Source organism: Agelaius tricolor, unplaced genomic scaffold (genome assembly GCF_023055355.1).
Source record: "Agelaius tricolor isolate 1412-34295 unplaced genomic scaffold, bAgeTri1.0.p SCAF_54, whole genome shotgun sequence".
NCBI classification, from domain to species: Eukaryota; Metazoa; Chordata; class Aves; order Passeriformes; family Icteridae; genus Agelaius; species Agelaius tricolor.
The window spans coordinates 1,825,153-1,847,383 of NW_027269314.1; the positions used below are offsets into that span (position 1 = coordinate 1,825,153).

At 49.8% G+C, this 22,231-nt stretch overlaps 1 protein-coding gene across 2 annotated transcripts in view; it reads right to left on the reverse strand.

Moving 5' to 3' along the window:
- The window catches only part of SFXN5 (sideroflexin 5), a 117,344-nt gene that overhangs the window by 56,632 nt on the left and 38,481 nt on the right, over positions 1-22,231 (reverse strand). For both annotated transcript variants that reach the window (XM_071455833.1, XM_071455834.1), the window contains exons 4-9: positions 18,454-18,480; positions 16,826-16,880; positions 15,177-15,202; positions 8,444-8,497; positions 6,017-6,073; positions 3,790-3,855 (exon numbers count right to left, since the gene is read on the reverse strand). In XM_071455833.1, the coding sequence (XP_071311934.1) occupies positions 3,790-3,855; positions 6,017-6,073; positions 8,444-8,497; positions 15,177-15,202; positions 16,826-16,880; positions 18,454-18,480 (285 nt within the window). The remainder of the gene's footprint in view (positions 1-3,789; positions 3,856-6,016; positions 6,074-8,443; positions 8,498-15,176; positions 15,203-16,825; positions 16,881-18,453; positions 18,481-22,231) is intronic.

Below are 22,231 nucleotides of genomic sequence, written 5' to 3' on the forward strand. Positions count from 1 at the left end.
GCCCACATCCCAAAGCCTCCCTGCTGGGCAGGGCTTTCTCCAGGCTGGTGGGAGCTGGGAGGGCTTTCAGGACACAGCATTCCAGAACTTCAGCAGTGTTCCCACTGGGATGTCTGTGGGGACACAGAAACCTCACTGCACACCCCCTGTGTCGTCCCTGCTCTGCTGGGAAGGTTTTCTTCCAGCATCAGAGAGGAGAAGAACCTTTAAAGGCTGCTGCCTTTCACGTGGAGAAAACCTCCTCCCAACATCAGGAAAAAACACCTGTGAGGGCTGCTGCTCTTTGTGCTCTGTGTGGAGGGAAACCTCCCAACATCCAGAAGGAGAAGAACCTCTAAAGAAGAACCTCACATGCTGCTCTTCATGCTCCATGTGGAGGAAAACCTCCTTCCAACATCAGGAAGGAGAAGAACCTGTGGAGGTTTTTGCCCTTTGTGCTCTATGTGGAGGAAAAGCTCCAAACATCCAGAAGGAGAACCTCTAAAGGCTGCTGCCCTTCATATTTCACATGGAAGAAAAACTCCTTCCAACATCAGGATAGAAGAAGAACCCCAGAAGGTTTTTGCCCTTCAGCTCCAAGTGGAAGAAAACATCCTTCCAACATCAGGAAGGAGAAGAACCCATGAAAGTTGCTGCCCTTCATGCTCCACATGGGGAAAAATATTTCAGCATCCAGAAGAAGGACCTCTAAAGGCTGCTGCCCTTCATATTTCATGTGGAGGAAAAGCTCCTTCCAACATCAGGATAGAAGAAGAACCCACGAAGGTTTTTGCCCTTCCTGCTCCACGTGGAGAAAAACATCCCAATATCCAAAAGGAGAAGAACCTCTAAAGGCTTCTGCCCTTCATGGTCCATGTGGAGGAAAAGCTCCTTCCAACATCAGGACAGAAGAGCCCCTAAAGGTTTTTGCCCTTCATATTTCACATGGAGGAAAACCTCCTTCCAACATCAGGAAGGAGAAGAACCTGTGAAGGTTTTTTGCCCTTCATGCTCCATGTGGAGGAAAAACTTCCAACATCCAGAAGGAGAACCTCTAAAGGCTGCTGCCCTTCATGCTCCATGTGGAGAAAAAGCTCCCAACATCCAGAAGGAGAACCTTTAAAGGCTGCTGCCCTTCAAATATCATGTGGAGGAAAACTTCCTTCCAACATCAGGATGGAAGAAGAACCCCAGAAGGTTTTTGCTCTTCATGCTCTATGGAGGAAAACGTCCCAACATCAGAAAGGAGAACCTTTAAAGGCTGCTGCCCTTTATATTTCATGTGGAGGAAAAGTTCCCAACATCAGGAAGGAGAAGAACCTGTGAAGGATTTTGCCCTTCATATTTCACATGGAGGAAAATCTTCCAACATCCAAAAAGAGAAGAACCTCTAAAGGCTGCTGCCCTTCATATTTCATGTGGAGGAAAAGCTCCTTCCAACATCAGGATAGAAGAATCCCTGAAGGTTTTTGCCCTTCATATTTCACATGGAGGAAAACCTCCTTCCAACATCAGGAAGGAGAAGAACCCCTGAAGGTTTTTGCCCTTCCTGCTCCACGGGGAGGAAAACATCCCAACATCTAAAAGCGGAACCCCTTAAGGTTTTTGTCCTTCAGCTCCACATGGAAGAAAATATCAGGAAGCAGAACCCCAGAAGGTTTTTGCCCTTCATGCTCCACGTGGAGGACAACATCCCAACATGAGGGAGAAGAACCCCTGAAGGTTTTTGCCCTTCTCCAGCCCGGACCATCCACAGCCCCATGGAAAGCTCCTGCCTGTCCCTGGGGCACTGTTCTGACCCCCTGAGCCCCCAGCTCTGAGCCAGCACTGTTCCACACACCCAGGGCATCCTGGTGGGTTGCCAGCCTGGGGGACAGGGTGGCACTGCCCAGGAGGCAGCAGCTCCCCCCTGCAGGGAGATCTCTGCTTGCACCAGGCTGAAACTCCCCAGTTTCATTCCCTGGGGAATAAAATCTCAGGGAGCTTCCCACACCTCTTTGCACAGGGGTGTTTCCCAGAGCACCCCAAGGTCCCTTCTGCCCTCTGGAGCTGCCCTGCAGGCTCTGAGCAGCCCAAGGAATTCCAGCTCCCCAAGCCCTGCACCAGCCCTGCAGCACGGACACCTCCACACCCACAGGTCCTTACCAAAGCCTCCCAGCTGCTCGGGGGACAAAGCTCTGCCAAGATCCTTGTCCGTGTGTCCTGCCCCTCTAATCTGCCCCTGTTCCAAGAGGGAGAGGAGCATTAATGCCAAAACCACGGGATCAGCAGCACCACAGCGTGCTGAGGCTGGAAGGGGGGTGTGAGGGGCAGCAGCACGTCCAGCTGGGGACTGTCACCTCAGGGACACACAGGGTGACATAAATGCTGGCCTCAGCACCGAGGAACTCAGGGAAACCATCCCATGCTTCCCCTGGAAGCTGTGGATGGAAAACCAAAGCATTGAGGTTGTTAGGATGGGGATTAGGGTTAAAACTGAGCTGGAAAAGTGAGCACAGCTCCTGGGTGAGGAGGTGGGAGCTCAGGTGAGCCAGGGTGTGAGCCCAGGTGAGCCAGGCTGGGTTGTGAGCAGGAAGGGACAGCAGAGGGGACAGGAGCAGCAGTGCCCAGCACACAGACTGAGAGATGGCAAACCATCCAGCACAGGGGTACCCCATACAATGGAGTTTTCCCTCACAACTTCGAGGCAATTCAACAACTCCTCCCCCTCTGGAAAATGGTCTGGCAGCTGCACAAGGAGCAAATTCTCTGCGACCTGAAAAAATGGGGAAATGTCTTGGCCAGAGGGAAAAATACCAAGTGCTGTGGGATCTGTAATGCTCCAAAGGAAAAGCCCCAACCACTCAGTTTGGGGCTGAAACCCCCAGTGTAAGGAATAACTTTGCCAAGTTGTTCCTCCAAACTGTTCCTGCCCCTGATGTCAACCTGTGCTCCTGGAATGCATTAAAAGCCATAATATTTGATTTTAGGAATGCTAAAAGCTCCTCTCACAGATTATTTCACCCAGAACTGGAGGGGAGACCCCAGAGCTGCTCCAGGGCTGGAGCCAGGCTGGGAGAGCTGGGAATGTTCCCCTGGAGAAGGGAAAATTCCAGGGAATCCTAAATGTCCCTGCAGGGGCTCCAGGAGAGCTGCAGAGGGGCTGGGGACAAGGCCTGCAGGGACAGGAGCCAGGGAATGGCTCCCACTGGGAAAGGGGAGATTGGGCTGGGATCTTGGCAAGGAATTCCTGGCTGGGCTGGAATTCCCAGAGCAGCTGGGGCTGCCCCTGGATCCCTGGCAGTGCCCAAGGCCAGGCTGGACACTGGGAGCAGCCTGGGGCAGTGGGAGGTGTCCCTGCCATGGCAGGGTGGCACTGGGTGGGATTTGAGGTCCCTTCCCACCCAAACCATTCCAGAGTTCCACGCTGTGACCTGAACTCCAGCTCCAGCTAGAAACACATCCACAGGGGAAGATGTAATTCCATCCCCAGTGGAACATTCCAGAACTCTGCCTCTCCTCTCCTGCCACCCAGGGCCCTGCAGCCTCAAGGTCTCTAAATTAGCCTGGTTAATTAATTCCCCACCAATTAATGCATGAGAGAGAGTGGGAGTTCACAGAGCAGCCAAGGCACAGTGCAGGAGGGGCTGGATTCTGGTTCTGCTGCAAAGCTCGGGCATGCAGGGCCAGCCACACCCCAGGTGACAGCATTTTCTGGTTATCAAAATGGAGTTAAGTCAATTAAAAGACATCAACATGCTCAGCAATCCAAAAAACATCTCCTAAGCAGCTCCTTAGTCATGAAATCCAGAGATATAAAGAGTTACCCACTGCTATTGAGACAGCACTTATGACAGCTCCCAAGTAGCCCTGGATGAACTTGGATGTCGGAGAAGGCTTTGGAAAGAAAAACAAAACATATTTTCAATAAACAAACTTCTGGTTATTAATATTCAACCCTTTTTTCCCCCCCTTTTTTTTTTTTGTTTGTTTGTTTTGGTTTTGGTGTATTTGTTTCAGAGCAGAGACAGGTTTAATTTTGTCATATTGTTCTGTGACACATGGGCTGTCATCCCAAGAGGCAAAAGCGAGGAAATCATGGCCTCCTGAGCAAGGTTACAGGGAATGGAAAATTAATTGGCATCAGAAAATTATAATAATAGCAGCTCAAAGGAAGGATGTGAGTGAAATTCAGCAAATGGTACCAAATTAGCATTCCTACCCTGGAGTGCTGAACCCCAAACTCGCCACAGTCAATATTTCATCTGTGAAATGTTCTCTCAGTGAGCTGGATGGATTCCAGCTCAGCTTCCCACATCCCAACACGGGATGAATGGAGGCTGAGGAGAAGGAGGGGACCAGGGACAGCCCAGCAAGGATGGAACAGGGACAGCCCCATTGAGAATGGAGCAGGGACAGCATCACCAAGGATGGAGCAGGGACAGCCCCAGCACTTCCCAGGGACAGCCCCAGCACTTCCCACTGCCACCATCATGAACAAAACCCCTGGGAGATGGGATCATGGAGCTTCCTCCTGCTCCCCCAACCCAGGCACCATTCTGCTCTGTGCTCCTTCAGATCCCAGTTAAACCATTCCAGACCAGTTGGGACCATGGACTGGTTCAGCTCCAAGGCCCTGAGCCTCATTTCTGTGCCTGCAGTGATTCCCAGATCCTTGTGCTGGTTACACTGAGTTTAAACACAGGACAATGGCCAGTCTAGAAATCCCCCAGTGGGCACCCCAGAGGTTTCATGGGCAGGGAAGAGGCAGGATTGGTGTTTCCATGTGGGAATGCCCCGGGGCAGGCCCACAGCTGCCTCATGGCTGTATGTGGGAATTGGTCTGGCTGGGATTCAGAGTCAGCCAGATTTTACCCCAAAAGAACCAGGCATGAGTTTCGAGCCCTGGGAATCATTTGTTTAACTTAGGGTGAGCTTGAGGGTTCCCCCACAAGCCTTTGGTGTTGTTATGCTAAGCTGTCCAAGTCCTGCTCCCCTATTGGTTATGCCCTGTTATGTATCCCCTATATGTTATGGTAAGTTCTGCTCCCCTATTGGTTACTTGTTTCCCCTATATGGTTATAATTCCAGAATGTTCCACCCCCAAGTGTACATATTGTTTCTTTCCCTTTGTCTCAGGCATTTGGATCCTGCCCCTCATGCGGTGCTCAACTTCTCCACGTTTGTTGTTTTTCACTCTGTTATTAAAGTTATTTTTGGGCAACTCCATTGAACCTGCTCCTTTTCATTCTCACCACCCTCAGTCCCTGGAGTCAGGGCCCAGGGAGGTTTGTCATGGTCACCCTCACCCCAAAGTCAGGGCCCAGAGAGGTTTGTCAGCCACCCTCACCCCAAAGTCAGGAACCAGAGAGGTTTGTCATGGCCACCCTCACTGCCCTGGAGTCAGGAACCAGAGAGGTTTGTCAGCCACCCTCACCCCAAAGTCAGGGCCCAGAGAGGTTTGTCAGCCACCCTCACCCCAAAGTCAGGAACCAGAGAGGTTTGTCATGGCCACCCTCACTGCCCTGGAGTCAGGAACCAGAGAGGTTTGTCAGCCACCCTCACCCCAAAGTCAGGGCCCAGAGAGGTTTGTCATGGCCACCCTCACCCCAAAGTCAGGAACCAGAAAGGTTTGTCATGGCCACCCTCACTGCCCTGGAGTCAGGAACCAGAGAGGTTTGTCATGGCCACCCTCACTGCCCTGAAATCAGGAACCAGAGAGGTTTGTCATGGCCACCCTCACTGCCCTGGAGTCAGGAACCAGAGAGGTTTGTCACAGCCACCCTCACCCCAAAGTCAGGAACCAGAGAGGTTTGTCATGGCCACCCTCATTGCCCTGAAATCAGGGCCCAGAGAGGTTTGTCAGCTGCCCTCAGTCTGGAGTCAGGGCCCAGGGAGGTTTTTCATGGCCACCCTCACCCTGAAATCAGGAGCCAGGGGTGTTTGTCACCCCCACCGTCACCATGAAGTCAGGGACCAGGGAGGTTTGTCAGCCACCCTCAGTCCCTGAAATCAGGAGCCAGGGGTGTTTGTCACCTCTCAGTGACAGCTGGCTCACCTTGCTCGCGTTGCGGTTTGCATAGTTCACACACGCGTTGTGGCTCTGGTTCAACCACTGCAGGACAGAGAGACACAAAATCAGCACAAACCCAACAGAATCTGACCTTCTGGGAGTTCTGAGGGAAATCTCACCTGCCCTTGGACTGCTCCAAGCTCAGCACTTCGCTGGTGCAGGGTCTAGGCCCTTCAAATGGAGGGATGGGAATTCCAAGGTGTACAGTGTCCCAAGGGCAGCTCTGCTTCCCTGGATGGGCAACTCCTCTCCTGGCCCCATCTCCCTCTCTGCTGTTGGATTTTAATCCCACAGAATCCCGGGATCACTGAGGCTGGAAAATCCCTCCAAGGTCACTAAGCCCAGGCTGTGTCCAATGCCCCGTTGTCCCCAGCCCAGAGCTCTGAGTGCCCTGTCCAGGCCTTCCTTGGACATCTCCAGGGATGGGGTCTCCACCACCACCCTGGGCAGCCCCTGCCAATATCCAATCTCCTTTAACATGAAGAAATTCCTCTTGGTGTCCTGGCCAAACCCATGTACAGTCAGGATGCAGCAGTGTCATTCCAGCAGGCCCTTCCTGAGCTCCAAAGGCTCCCAGGAGGCTTCTGAGGAGCAGGAGACGAGCAGATGGCCCAGCTTATGGACACACATGGCATTAAACTGGCTGGAACAGAGCACTTGGGGCTGCCCCTGAATCCCTGGAAGTGTCCAAGGCTAGGCTGGACAGGGCTTGGAGCACCCTGGGATGGTGGGAGGCGTCCCTGCCCACCTGGGGTGGAATGGGATGGGATTTACTGTCCCTTCCCACCCAAACCAGCCTGGGATTCCATCCCAGATGTCCCTAAACAGGGCAGGTGAGTGGCCTTCACAGCCCTGAGTGACCCAGGATGTCCCCTACACTCCTCCTGTGGGACAGCTCCCAGCCAAACCCAGCAGACCCCAGACGCCTGGCTCGGCTGTCCCGCTGTGCTCCCAGCAGATCCCGCTCTGCTCTGAGCCTTCCTGGCTGCACAGCTCCATCCCCACTCTCAGTGCAGACAATAAAAAGACATTTGCCACAGAAAGGAGGCTGAAAATAACTCGTTCCTTCGTTTCAGCTGGCGACGGAATCACACTCGTGGTGTGTTTACTATGGAGCTCTCCTTCCCGTGCCTGCTTCCTCCCCTTACTCTTAATTCCCAGAATCTGAATGGGAAATCACACCAGCACCTCCCTACACACAGATTGTTTTCCCCCAGAGTTCCTGGAGCAGACTCAGTGCAGGAGTCCTGGGCTTGGCCATGGACATCTATTCCCAAAATTCCCAGCAACAGGGCCTCCCATCATCCCCAGCCCTTCCAACATCATTCCCCAAGGAAAATCCCAACTCCCTGTCCTCCCAAAGGCAGATGGGTGAGTTTAGGGCCAGCACCTCCATGGATGTGCACATGAAAAAGCCATTTACACCCAGACAAAATGGCTCCAAAAATCTGATTTTTGCTTCTGGCCTGCTCTGCCTCTTCCTTGCCATGGCACAGGGAGGTGTGGGATGAAAAAGGGGAGCCCAGATTTGTTTCCAGCCCCTTGCAGGCCTTTCCCTGAATGGATCCAGGCACATCCTGTCCCTACAGCACAGCCAGGAGGGACAGCCACAGCAGCAGTCTGTCCTCTGGGCAAAACCCAGCTCTTCCCTCCTGTCCTGGGATGTAAGATATGTGTGTATTTTACTGCCACCTGTCAGAGCTGGGGCAGGTATCTGCTGCTCATGGGGCAGTTTTCTTTATCTCTTCCACAACCAATCCTCCCTCCAGGAGGTCTCTTCTGTTCATGGACCATTAATTATTAATTATCTGCTGTTCATGGGCCATTAATTATCAATTATCTTCTGTAAATGGGCCACTGAGTGTCCCAGCATGGCTGATCCAATTCCATCATCCCATGGGGAGATGCTCCGCCCAGGGGAGGAGCCAAGCATTCCTACCTGGATCCAATCTGAGGTTTGGGACACCCCAGCAGCCTTTGCCCCCTGCATTGCCAGAGGAGCAGCTTCTGCTGCCCTGCATGGCCAGAGGGAGCCCAGGCCCATCTGCAGCAGCCCTGGAGCTGCAGAGGAAAACTCCCCCCTTGTGCAGGATCCCTGCTCCAGCAGAGCCACAGCTGGCACTGCAGGAGGGCTGAGCCCCCATGGGATGGGGCTGTGCCACCCCCTGACAGGGGTTTGGTTTCTTTTTGTTTGTACCACTGCATTTGTATTTTTAAATTTTCCCTAATAAAGAACTGTTCTTCCTATTCCCACATCTTCGCCTGAGAGCCCCTTAATTTCAAAATCATAATAATTCACAAGGAGGGGATTTACATTTTCCATTTCAAGGGAGGCTTTTGCCTTCCTCAGCAGACACCTGGCTGTTCAAACCAAGACATCTCCCCACATTCCCACCCTTCCAAGGATCTCACCTGCCAAAACACAGTGGAGGCCAGGGTCTGGTTGGGCAAGAGGAGACCAACAACCTGCAAGAGGAGAGATTCTCTCATTATTAAAGCATCCCTGCTTTGCTCTCCGTGCTTCTCCAGGCGTGCAAACAGCCAAGCTGATTTCCAGGGACTTGAATAAATTATCCTCATTTCTGGCTTTATTTCATTCCTGTTATTTTTGTCATCCCAGTCATTATCAGCCTCCTGTCTCTCCGTCTTCCAGGGGTGGAACTGGCTGTTGTCACTGCCCCTGAAAGCTCTGCACCTTTAATTATCATAATTAATAATCACCTGCTCGTGATACACCCTGAAAATCCCCTGGCAGCTGGCACTGCCCAAAGACCCCATGAAAACCCAAACAATTCCCTAATCCAGGTGTTTCTGGAGGGAAACACAAACCTTGCAAGGAGGCAAGAACTCAAAGCTGCCACTACTGGCAGTGAACAGGGGGTCCTCATTTTCCTTTGGCATATTCCTCTTTGGGGCACCAGGAGAAAATCCCACTGGAATCTGAGGACAGCAGAGCCACCTAGGAGCACTTTACTCCTGTTTGGGAGCCTGGGTTTTATTTTCATTAAATTTTAATTAATTAATCTTTTTTGATGTGTCACTGCTGTCCCCCCGAGGCTCGGGGCAGCCCAGCCCAGCACATCTGGCCAGATGTTCCCTGCTGGGGCTTGCACTGGGACACCAGGGGCTCTGCAAGGTCACTCCTGGCAGCACCTGGGGCCACACAGGTGTGTCCAGGGCCTGAGGGTGTCCTTGGGCCGTGTCTGACAGCACCACAGGGACACAGCTCTGCAAGTCCCATCCCTGACACACCAAATACCTGCCTCAGGGCCAGCCTTCCTGGTTTAAGCCAGTTTTTTTTCTTGTTTTAGGGACATTTTTCCTGCTTTCAGGCAGTTCTCCTTGTTTTAGGGCCATTTTTCCTGCTTTCAGGCAGCTTTTCTTTTCTTAGGACCATCTTTCCTGCTTTAGGGACATTTTTCCTGCTATAGAGCCATTTTTCTTGTTTTAGGGACATTTTTTACTGGTTGAAGGCAACTTTTCCCTGTTTTAGGGTCATTTTTCCTGGTTTAAGCCAGTTTTTTTTCTTGTTTTAAGGACATTTTCCTGCTTTCAGGCAGTTCTTGTTTTAGGGCCATTTTTCCTGCTTTAAGGCAGTTTTCCTTTTCTTAGGACCATCTTTACTGCTTCAGGGACATTTTTCCTGCTATAGAGCCATTTTTCTTGTTTTAGGGTCTTTTTTTTACTGGTTTAGGGCAATTTTTCCTGCTTTAGGGCATTTTTTTCTTGTTTTAGGGCCATGTTTCCTGCTTTAGGGCCATTTTTCCTGGTTTAGGATAATTTTTCTTGTTCTAGAGCCATGTTTCCTGGTTTAAAGCATTTTTCTTGTTTTAGTGCCATGTTTCCTGGTTTAGGCCATCAGAAGCTGAAGAGAAAAAAGGATGCAAAGGGGATCCCAAGGACCAGCCCCACAAACACAGCCAGGACAAAGAATTCCCAGCAAGACAAGAGAACCCTGCCATCCTTGCCTCCCTCCCTGTGCCCTGAGCTCCCCACGTTCCTGGAGGTGTTTCCTGCCTGCAAAACCCCACAGAATTCACAGCTTGAGCCACTCTTTAACCCCATCCATTCACCCCAAACGCTGGGAGCTCATCCCCACCCTCAGACCTTCCCCAGAGCCTCCTCCCAGCTCATTCCCAGGAATTTGGGGAGGGATGGGATGGAGTTCTGTCCTCCCAGGGGTGATGAGCTGGGGCCATCCCCAGGGATGGAGGGAACGTCTCAAACGGCGCCGAACAAAAGGGGGCCGGGGCTTGGGCGGCCTCGTTCCCTTCCCATCCCCTCTCCCTTCTCCTCCTCCTCCTCCAGCTTTTCCTCCCACTCTCGTGGAGTTGCAGGGACTTTGTTCCCTGGCCCGGAGCCAGCTCCCACTAATTTACGGCTCCGTTCCCCCCACGCGGAGCTCGGCATTAATTAACGCGGCCCCAAACGAAGCTCCCCCTAACCCCAAGCCCAACCCCAAGCCCCTGGTGCCCCCCAAACCAGCGGGAGGATGAGGCTGGGGAAGGAACAGGGCCAGGCAGAGGCTGGGGCTGAGCGCCGGGGGGAAAATTCCGGCGGGAAAAATAAATAAATAAAGAAAAAAAAGAGCACCCAAAATCTGTATGACTGAAAGAGGCACGTTTAAATGCAAACTCTCCATATGTGCAAGAGTCTGTCAAGAAATGTACAATTTCACTTTTAATTACTGTCAGGGGAAAAAATAACTAAGAAGGAAAACAAAATATATAAAAAAAAAAAAAAGAAAAAAAAGAGCTCCTAAACACTGGCGAAGTGTCAGCGACAGAATTTAATTGGTGATCAGGTGTGAAGGGCCCTTGGTGGCCCCAAAGCCACCCCATGGACATCAGGGAGCCCTGAGCAGCCCCAGCTCTAACCCCAAATCCTGCCTAAGGTGGGACGGCCACCTGCAGCCCCAGATTCTCACCTGGGTCCTCAGGGGTTCCCTAAAACCTCACCCAGACCCCAATTTTGGATGGCTGGGGGAAATCGGGTGCTGAAAGCTGTGGTGGCAGCAGCACTCTGCCCTCAAGGCCAAGGTTGAACTGAATTTCCTAAAGGTGGATAAATCTTCCCCCCAAAGAGGAAACAGCAGCCTGGGGAAGAGGCTCCAGCCCAACAGCTGCTTTGTAGGGAAAGAATTCCAGGGGCTGGATCCTCTCCCTCCTGGGCTGGGAACGGGGACAAGGGCAAAGCCAAACCCTGCACAGTCACACAGAGCCCAGGCTGTCCCTCTGCTGTGGGGTCAGTCCCAAATCCTGGCTGGAAATGGGGAAAAAAGGGCAAAGCCAAACCCTGCACACACACACAGAGCCCAGGCTGCCCCTCTGCTGTGGGGTTAGCCCCAAATCTGGGCTGGAAATGGGGAAAAAAGGGCAAAGCCAAACCCTGCACAGTCACACAGAGCCCAGGCTGTCCCCTTTGCTGTGGGGTCAGCCCCAAATCTGGGCTGGAAATGGGGAAAAAAGGGCAAAGCCAAACCCTGCACAGTCACAGACAGCCCAGGCTGCCCCTCTGCTGTTGGGTCAGCCCCAAATCTGGGCTGGAATTGGGAAAAGGGCAAAGCCAAACCCTGCACACACACAGAGCCCAGGCTGTCCCCTTTGCTGTGGGGTTGGCCCCAAACCCAGTCTGGAAATGGGAGAATGGGCAAAGCCAAACCCTGCACAGTCACACAGAGCCCAGGCTGTCCCTGTGCTGTGGGGTCAGCCCCAAATCTGGGCTGGAAATGGGGAAAAAAGGGCAAAGCCAAACCCTGCACAGTCACACACAGCCCAGGCTGCCCCTCTGCTGTGGGGTCAGCCCCAAATCTGGGCTGGAATTGGGAAAAGGGCAAAGCCAAACCCTGCACAGTCACACACAGCCCAGGCTGCCCCTCTGCTGTGGGGTCAGCCCCAAACCCCAAAGGATGGAGAGGCCAAGCCCAGGGCAGGGCCAGGGGGAGTAGGAACATTGCCGGGATTTGGGATTTGGGATTTGGAGGTGTCAGGGGAGCTGCTGCCAAGCTCCCATTATTCCCCCAAAGCCTTAATCCCCTTCACAATGAGCTGCCCCAGACTGGATTATTCTGCAGGGAAACACCCCGGGGAGGGCCGTGGCCCTAAACTGCTCATCCCCACCCCGCTCACGGCTCGGGGCACCCGCTGACCCCAAATCCCACCTGGGGACAGGCACAAATCCTCCCTGGGGACAAGGACGGCCCAGCCCGAGCCTCTCTTGAGGAAATCCCATCCCCCTTTGTGGAATAGAAGACTCAAACTGTTTTTATGCTGGAGCAGGCTGCCAATTTTGTCACTAAATTTCACAGATCGATTGGCATAAATGTTACATTTTAATTTTAACATTTGAAACGTTTGGGTTTTTTTTTTTTTTTTTTTTTTTCTAAATGACAAGAGGTTCCAGTTTATCCTTTACAGCTCCTGAAATTGGGCTCATCTGACAGCTCTCGGCTCCTCTGACAGCTCTGGATTGGGGCCGATTTCATTGTCAATTTGATCGTTAACTCGTTTTTGTTTAACCTTTTCTTTTAAAATGCCCCACACAAAGTTCCCACCGAGGCTTTGCCCACCACAACAAACAGCAGCGGCCCTGCTGAGCCCCTCCTAGGGCAGGGGTGACAGCCCTGAGCCAGGCCTGCAGCACCCCTGCGTTTAAGCAGATTTAATTTCGTCTCTTTTGCTCCTTCGACCATTTTGCTGGACCAAGAAGCTGAAGCAGGAGCTGGTGGCTTCGAGGATAAAGCGCCTCTCGACTCCAATTTTTTTGGGGGCAAGGTGTGCCTCAGTTTCCCACAAAACTGGGCTAAACGAGCCGTTCCTGTTGGGATGAGGTGACAATTCAGCAGGAGGAAAACAGGCAGGATTCTCTCCCTTCTGCCTTTGGCCATGGAGAGCACCCAAACACTCCCCAAATTCCCCAAAACAAGGAGAAATCACCCTCAGGCACTGCCTCAGGAGGTTAATTAACCCAATTTCATTCAAGGTTATTTATCTGGTATTGAGGTTATTTATCTATCAATATATTGAGGTTATTTTGTATTAAATACCAGGTTATTGATGAATTAACCCAACCCCTATTCAAGGTTATTTATGCACTATTGAGGTTATTTATCCATCAATATATTGAGGTTATTTTGTATTAAATACCAGGTTATTGATGAATTAACCCAACCCCTATTCAAGGTTATTTATGCACTATTGAGGTTATTTATCTATCAATATATTGAGGTTATTTTGTATTAAATACCAGGTTATTGATGAATTAACCCAACCCCTATTCAAGGTTATTTATGCACTATTGGGGTTATTTATCTTTAATATATTGAGGTTATTTTGTATTAAATACCAGGTTATTGATCAATTAACCCAACCTCTGTTTGAGGTTATTTATCTACTATTGAGGTTATTTATTTATTCATATGGAGAGGTTATTTTTTATTATCTATCAGGTTATTATGAATTAACCCAGCCTCTGTTTAATTATCTACTATTGAGGTTATTTATTCATTCATATGGAGAGGTTATTTTGTATTAAATATCAGGCTATTGATGAATTAACCCAGCCTCTATTTGAGGTTATTTATCCATTTAAAATCGTTCCCACAACCTCCTTCAGCACCTTCATCTTTCCCCCTTCCTCTTCATCTTTGGATTAATTAACCTAAACGAGGGCACACAGCATTGCCTGGCCAAGCTGGAGCTCCTCATGTTGGGAAGAGACCCTTAAACCACAGAAATGCAAAATAAAAGTGTCCAAAAATGAAATCTGAGAGTTGCAGGAGCTGCATTTTGCCAGCAATGAGTTCAGCTTTGCAGAGGGAAAGATGAAGGTACTGAAGGAGGTTGTGGGAACGATTTTAAATGGATAAATAACCTCAAACAGAGATTGGATTAATTAATCAATAACCTGGTATTTAATACAAAATACCCTCTCCATATGAATAAATAAATAACCTCAATAGCAGCTAAATAACCTCAAGCAGAGGTTGGATTAGTTCATCAATAACCTGATAGATAACAGATAAATAAACTCTCTATATGAATAAATAAATAGCATCAATAGCAGCTAAATAACCTCAAACAGAAGCTGGGTTAATTCATCAATAACCTGATATTTAATACAAAATAACCTCTCCATATGAATAAATAAATAACCTCAATAGTGGATAAATAACCTCGAACAGAAGTTGGGTTAGTTCATCAATAACCTGATAGATAACAGTTAAATAATCTCAATATATTAAAAGATAAATAACATCAATAGTAGCCAAATAACCTCAAATAGGGGTTGGGTTAATTCATCAATAACCTGATAGATAACAGTTAAATAATCTCAATATATTAAAAAATAAATAACCTCAATAATAGATAAATAACCTTGAACGAGGGTTGGATTAATTCATCAATAACCTCAATTGATATAATGGATAATAATAGATAATAGATAAATAACCTCAACAGATTGATAGAAAAATAACCTCAATAATAAATAACCTCAGAGGTTGTGTTAATTCCTAAATAACCTCATAAATAGTAGATAAATAACCTCAATATATTAATGGATAAATCCCCCTTAATAATAGACAAATACCCTCAACCAGAGGCTGGGTTAATTCATCAGTATTCTCATATAGAATAGATAAACAACCTCAATATATGAACAGATAATTAACCTCAATAGTAGATAAATAGTAGATAAATACCCTCAAATAAAGGGTGGGTTAATTCATCAATAACCCAATAGATAATAGATAAAAACTCTCAATACATTAATAGATAAATACCCTTTAAACAGAGGTTGGGTTAATTCATCAATAACCCAATAAATAATAGATAAATACCCTCAATACATTAATAGATAAATACCCTTTAAACAGAGGTTGGGTTAATTCATCAATAACCCAATAGATAATAGATAAATACAATTATTTCTCAACACATTAATAGATAAAACCCTCAATAACAGATTAAACACCCTCAAGCAGAGGGTGGGATTTCCATGATGGATCCCTTGTTACAGGAAATGGGGAAGGTGGGGATGGCACAAGGTGCTGAGCTGGAGTGTGCACAATTGTGCTCAGGAATCATTTCCTGGTGCAGAATTGTGCTCAGGGATCATTTCCTGGTGCCCACAACCAAATACTTACAATGGGGGTTCCAAAGGGAATGTAACCTGTGGGGGGAAAAACAAATAAATTAATGAATTTGAATAAATGTCCCCATTTAGGGACTCCTGGCACAACCAGGTGCCCTCAGTGCCACCACCCTGGGACATCCTGGAGCTCCACCTGATGCTCCAACCCACAACTGCAGGACCCTCCTGGTTTTCCCATCTTTTAATTTTGCTTTTCAAGCTCTCCCAAGTCTTTTCCTCAAGTTTTATTGAGCACCACAGAAATCAAACGCTTCACATTCCCCCTGCTGTGGCTGCCAATTCCTGTGCTAATTATAATTCATCTCCCTGACTTCCACAGGGAGGTCTCAGAGCCTTTCCCCAATATCACTGACTGCACTTCCTGCATCCAATTTACAGCCAAAAAGGGCAAAGACCTGAGAGGAAGAAAAAACTGGGAGACAAATCCAGGACAAGGCAGCAGAGCAGAGGGTGCTGGCTTCTCCCCCATTCACCCTCAGCATCATCCCCCAAAGCACTGAGCACAAAGCCTGTTCATTTCCCCTGTGCCCAAACCAGGGGATGTTGCACCCAAAACCATGGGAAAGGTCCTGCTTATTGAAATAAATCTGCTGGAAAAGCACCAGGGCTGCACTGGCATTCCCAGAAAAGCTGCTGGGGACCTGAGCACGGGGGAGGAAACCCCAAAGAGGGTTTTTAATTTAATTTTTAATCATTAAACAGCTCATTAAGGCACAGAGGAGCTGATCCTCCCTGGAATGCCAGTGCTGGGGCTATTGGATATCATAACCCATGGAAAAACAGGGATCAGCCCATTCTTTCCTGGGGAATAAATCCCCCAGCCCCCTCCTCTTCATCCAGTGAGGATGGATCAAGCTGCTGACCTGGATTTTACACCCCTGAAGTTGTGGGTGCAAGATTTGCCATTTACTGCAAAGTTAAAATGCTCCCAATAGTGACGGAAAGGAAAGGAAAAAGGAAAAGGGAAAAAAAGGAAAGGGGAAAAAAGGAAAGGGGAAAGGGGAAAGGAAAAAGGATAAGGAAAAAGAAAAAGGAAAATGAAAAGGGAAAAGGGAAAAGGAAAAGGGAAAAGGAAAGAGGAAAGGAAAGGGGAAAGGGGAAAGGAAAAAGGATAAGGAAAAAGGAAAAAGGAAACAGGAAAGGAAAAAGGAAAGAAAAAGGAAAAAGAAAAAGGAAAATGAAAAGGGAAAAGGGAAAAGGAAAAGGGAAAAGGAAAGAGGAAAGGAAAAAGGAAAGGGAGAAAAAAAGAACGGGGGGAAAAGGGAAAGGGAAAAAAGGAAAGGAAAAAGGAAAAAAGAAAAAGGGAAGAGGGAAAAGGGGAAAAGGAAAAGGAAAAGGAAAAGGAAAAGGAAAGGAAAGGAAAGGAAAGGAAAGGAAAGGAAAGGAAAGGAAAGGAAAGGAAAGGAAAGGAAAGGAAAGGAAAGGAAAGGAAAGGAAAGGAAAGGAAAGGAAAAAAGAAAATATTAAGCACTAAATCTCACAGTGGAATTTAGGTTCCTCATTTTCCTGGCTTGCAAAGGGATTTTGGTGTTGGAATTCTTTCCTTCATGGTTTAAATGGTGAGCAGATTCAGTTTCCAAAGAGGAGAACCCCACCCCAGTGTTTTATCCCAAGTGCAGGGGAATGGCGGACGCAGCGTACCTGACATGCGGAAAGGCATGAAGATGGTCTCGTTGGTGTCAGGGTGGATGATGGCCTGGAAAAGTGGCACCAGAGAGTCCCACTGAGGGCACAGGGCCCAGCACAGCCACCCCTCAGCTCCAAACACCTCCTGTGACCACGCAGGCCCTGGAATTTCCCCCCCCGGGACCCTCTTCGCTCTCACCAAAGGCACTTTGGGCTCAGCAGCCCCCACAAAACCCCTCCCCGGCACTGCTCTCCCCTCTCCTGCAGTAATTAATGAAATTAAATTAAATATTTAAATTCATTTTAATCCTTTAGGAGGAAATCATTGACCCTCACATACACAGAGTGGCTTTTGCTTGGCTCTGTGTCCCCAAAGCCACCCCCGGCTGCACCTGAGCCCCAGGAAAGGCAGATTGAGGAGGGAAAAGGAAAATGATTTTCTGTCCCTGCCTGTTCTCAGCACCTCCATTGGGGCTGGAATGTCCTGGGTAGGAAAGGTGGGGAAAGCCTGGCTGTGGCAGAGGGATGGGGAGGATGAGGAGAAAAATCCCTTTAACCTGCAGGGGAAGCAAAGGGGCCACAGGGAAAACCCCAAAACCCCCGAGGCCCAAACACAATTGGGGGATCCAGTTCAGGAGCTTCTCCCCATCTCCAGGTGTGCATCCCATTCCAGAACCTTCTCCCCATCTCCAGGTGTGCATCCCATTCCAGAACCTTCTCCCCATCTCCAGGTGTGCATCCCATTCCAGAACCTTCTCCCCATCTCCAGGTGTGCATCCCATTCCAGAACCTTCTCCCCATCTCCAGGTGTGCATCCCATTCCAGAAACTTCTCCCCCTCTCCAGCTGTGGATCCCATTCCAGAACCTTCTCCCCATCTCCAGCTGTGGATCCCATTCCAGAACCTTCTCCCCATCTCCAGCTGTGGATCCCATTCCAGAACCTTCTCCCCCATCTCCAGCTGTGGATCCCATTCCAGAACCTTCTCCCCCTCTCCAGCTGTGGATCCCATTCCAGAACCTTCTCCCCTGTGCTCCAGCACCAGCTGGGACACCAACAGGCAGCTCCAGCCCTCTCTGGATGGCCCCACAAGGGACACCCAAAATCCCCACACAGAACCTGAATTTTCCAGCAATTCCAACCGTGCTGTGCCCCCACAGCTCCTCAGCCAGCCCTGGTGCCTCTGGAGATCCCAAAAACCCCAAATCCACCTCACTGACCAACAGCAGCAAAGCTCACTTGGCCCCTTTTTGCCCACATTTGCCCCCAGATTTTCTGCCAAGCCCAGGAGGCTGCACTGGAATTCGCTGGTGAGGAGAAATCCATTCCCCAGGGATCTGGGACTGCAGGGAGGAAGGTACAGCACAGGCACAAACCTTCCCAAGGAACTGTCAAACTGTTTGCAAAAAACTGGAGACAAGAAAGCTCTTGACTAGACAGGAAGGAGAAAATGAAGACATCAAAATATATAAATATATATAAAAAGAAAAAAATCAGGCTCTTTGGTGGCAGAGTGTTCTCTGCATTTACATTTCCATGGGAAGGCAAAACAGCAACTGGCAAAGGGAACGAGGGAGGACAGGAAAAAGCAGCAATACTTGAAAATAATAAGGAAAATTGAAAATATTTTTAAAAGTGTATTACCTGTTTGATTTTTTGAGCTCCCCACAGCTGTAAAAACAAAAGAGAACATTAAATGTAAAAAAAACCCAGTGTAGTTTTATCCCAAATATTTCTCTTTTAACTGCTGTAATAAACAAACGCAAGGGATTGGGACAAAAATCTCATTTTCTGCAACCCACCAGGATGGATTTAAAGGCCCTTTACACACCTGAGCTCCTTCCCACCTGCGTGGGCAGGGAGAGACAATATTAAACTTGCATTAAATGGGAAGGAAGAGCAAGAAGAGCCAGACTTCAGAGCTCTACAAACCCCAAATCCTCTGCTGCACCGAGATCTCAAGGCAAATTTAGCACAGCCTCTCCCTGGATGAGCTTCCTGCGGAAATCCAGCCCTGCTGGGGAACAAAGGTGGGGCAAACCCTGCAGGGAGCATGGGGAGCTCTGCAGATAAACCCTGGGCTTCCAATAAATAGAATAAACAGGCACCAGTTCTCATTTCTGACTGCACCGAGAAATGCTCGGGGAGAGGAAAAATCTCATTGAAAACTCTCACTATTGCCTCCTGACAGCTCCAAAACCCCCAAATCTGGCTCAAAGTGAGGGCTGGAAGAGGAAGCATCTTCTGAGAGGTGCAGGAGGAGACAAGGAGGAGACAGCAAGCCCAGAGATGCCCTGGCACAGCCCCAGCCCCAGGGTTTGCCCTTCCTCTCCAAGGCTGAGGGGTTTCCTAAACCTAAACTAAAACCTAAACCCAAATGATCGCCTCCAAACACCCAAAGGCTGATGTGCATCACTCCAGGGATGGGTGGGAAGCCAGGGCTCTGAAATGTCCCAGCAGCTGCTGAGTTTTGCTGTTAAGAACTCACGTTCAGCCCCGAGGCCCCGGCTCCTCTCTCTGGGTTTGTTCTCGCCCCAAGTCCTTGGAGCTGCAAATCCACCCTTTAAGCTCCATTTCCATCTAAAAACCCACAAATTTTCCGCGAGCCAGGCTCCTGGCTGCTTCCCTGGCAAGGCTGCTTTGCCAATCTCTCCCCACCCTCGTGGCTCCTTCACTTCTCTCCAATTTGTCAACATCCTCTTGAGTGGAGGCCGCCAGGAACCGGGGGAATTATTCCAAGGAGAGCTGTGCCAGGAGAACCTGGGGAGTTCTGCTCCTGCTGCTGCCACAGCCCAGGATGGTGATGGCTCTTTTTGGCTCATGATTTCCCCACCAAACCCACCCAGCCTGCACCTCAGGTGCTCACCCTGCTCAGCTCTGCATTGCCACGGTGTCCATTAACCCTCGTCCCCCACCCCAGCTTTGTCGCCAGTCCCAAATATAAATCCATTAAAATGCTGTTGGAATAAGGTCATTAATCTGCTGCAAACTGCATTAATTGACCCACCAATACCAACGACCCCAAATTTCACTCCCAGTTCATCCCAGGCTCCAAAATGAAGCTCTGTGATGAACTCCACTGCCTGTGATGAGGAACTGAAGGTCTAAATGTCACATACACATTGGAGTTTCCCTGAGGAAAAATTCCTTTCCAGAGGAAAATCATCATTCCCCCTTTCCCAGGTGGAAAACAGAGCCTGGGGCACACAAAGGACAATCCTGGTGCTAAAGACCAGGGGGCTCTAAATCCCAGCACCCAAAGGGAAGGAGGCTCCACACCCACACAGTGCTGAGGTCTCTGTGTGCCCACCAGCTGGAGACCTTCCACGGGGTGATTGTTCACCTGGAGAGGAATTCCTGGGGCTCCAGGAGCCTTCCCAGCCCATCCCAGTGCCCCCAGGGCTGCCCACATCCCTTTATGCAGGGTGGGAAACAGAACTGCGGGATTTTCCTCTCCAACTGCAGGCACTGACACCAGCAAAAAGGAAGAGGGATGCTTTCTGAGCCAGCACGAGGGCTTTTTTGGTCAAATTCTCTAATTTCATTAATTGATCCCAATATTTATGCCTTTCCCTGCTGCAGTGCAAATATTGTTAGAACACGCGGTTTCATTACTTCTCCAAAGAGACTTCACAAGATGCACCTGATGAGTCACCTCAGGATTCTGCCAGCTCATTTTCACTTCTTTCTCCTCTAATTCCTCTTCTGTCTGCAGCGTTTTCCAGCAGCTCCAGCTCCCTGACAGCCCTGCCAGCCCGGGCTGCTTTGGGAGAGCAGTCTGTGGGTTTGGGGGGATTTCATTCCTGCCCTGGAGGAACATCCATGCTCCCACCTCATCCCCCTCACTGGGAAACTGGGGAATCTGCTCTGGAGCTCAGGGAATGACACCCCAGATCCGGGCTGGGGTTCAGATTTCAGTCCAGGGGGGCTGGGTAGGACCAGGGGGACCAGGAGGCTCTCCTGGGATGGACATTTCCCCTGGATGGCTCCACCTGGACCAGGAGCAGGAGGGTCCCCTGGGATGGACATTTCCCCTGGATGATGGGAGCAGGAGGGTCCCCTGGGATGGACATTTCCCCTGGATGGCTCAGAGCCCACAGGAGCTTTGTCCCCATTCAGCTTTGGGTATGGGATTGCACCAGGGGCTGGAGCAGTGTCATCCCAACATTCCACCCTCCACCCCAGCAGGAGTGGCCCCTGCAGCTCTCCCCTAGGGGAACCACAAGGGTCAGGTCAGGCTCTGCTCCATGGACATCCCTCGTGGATGGGCAGGAATCAGCTCCAGGCTGCTCACAAGTGGTCTCAGATCCACCTTTTCAGGACTCATGGAAGAGATTTCCACCTGTCCTTTCCAGGATTCTGAATTTTCTGCAGTTTTTTTGAGGAAGAGTCACCACTTTTGTCACCACTTTTGTCACCACCTGGAGCAGTTTTAAAGCCCTGAGCTCGGGGTGGCAGCACAGGGAGGAGCTGGAGCTGCTGCAGAGTCCAGAGGAGGCTCCAGGATGAACCCAGGGCTGGAGCAGCTCTGCTGGGAGAGCTGGGATTGTTCCCCTGGACAGGAGAAGCTTTGGGGTGAGCTCAGGATGGCCTTGCAGGACCTGAAGGAGCTGCAGGAAAGATGGAGAGAGACAATTTCCAAAGGATGGAGGGACAGGAGCCAGGGAATGGCTCCCACTGGGAAAGGGGAGATTGGGCTGGGATCTTGGCAAGGAATTCCTGCCTGGGCTGGAATTCCCAGAGCAGCTGGGGCTGCCCCTGGATCCCTGGCAGTGCCCACGGCCAGGTTGGACACTGGGGTTGGAGCAGCCTGGGACACTGGGAGGTGTCCCTGCCATGGCAGGGGTGGCTCTGGGTGAACTTTGAGGTCCCTTTCATCCCAAACTGTTCCAGGATTCTGGGATTTTATGAACTCAGGAGCTGAGTTCAGTCATCCAGAAACATCCCCTCAAATATCATGGTGATGTTTAAGGCAGGGTCTCCAAGACCACCAGAATCTGAAGAGAACCAAAGCTGTGGTGAGGAGATGGAGACTGGAATAAATCTTGGGAATAGATGTGATCTTTGCTTGTCAGGACATTCATTAGCAATCCTTATTTAGCAGCAGAATTGCAGCTTAGAGATAGTTTAAAAAAATAAAAAAGAATTTATTTAAAGAATCCATCCAGCCCCAATCTCTTCCCCAACACCTGTCACTATAAAAACAGCACGGAGGGTTCCAGTTCTCCTTAATGGATGAGCCTCCTCCTATTAAACACGGGAACATTTCACAGTCCTGCACTCAGAGACAGCAATTTATTTGTCACCCTCTCCATAAAAAATCTTCTGCCCTGTTTCTAATCCAAACTAATCCTCCTTCAGCTTCAAAGCACCTGGTGCCACCCTCTGAGCACTGATCCTCAATCCATGGGTGCCTGCTCCA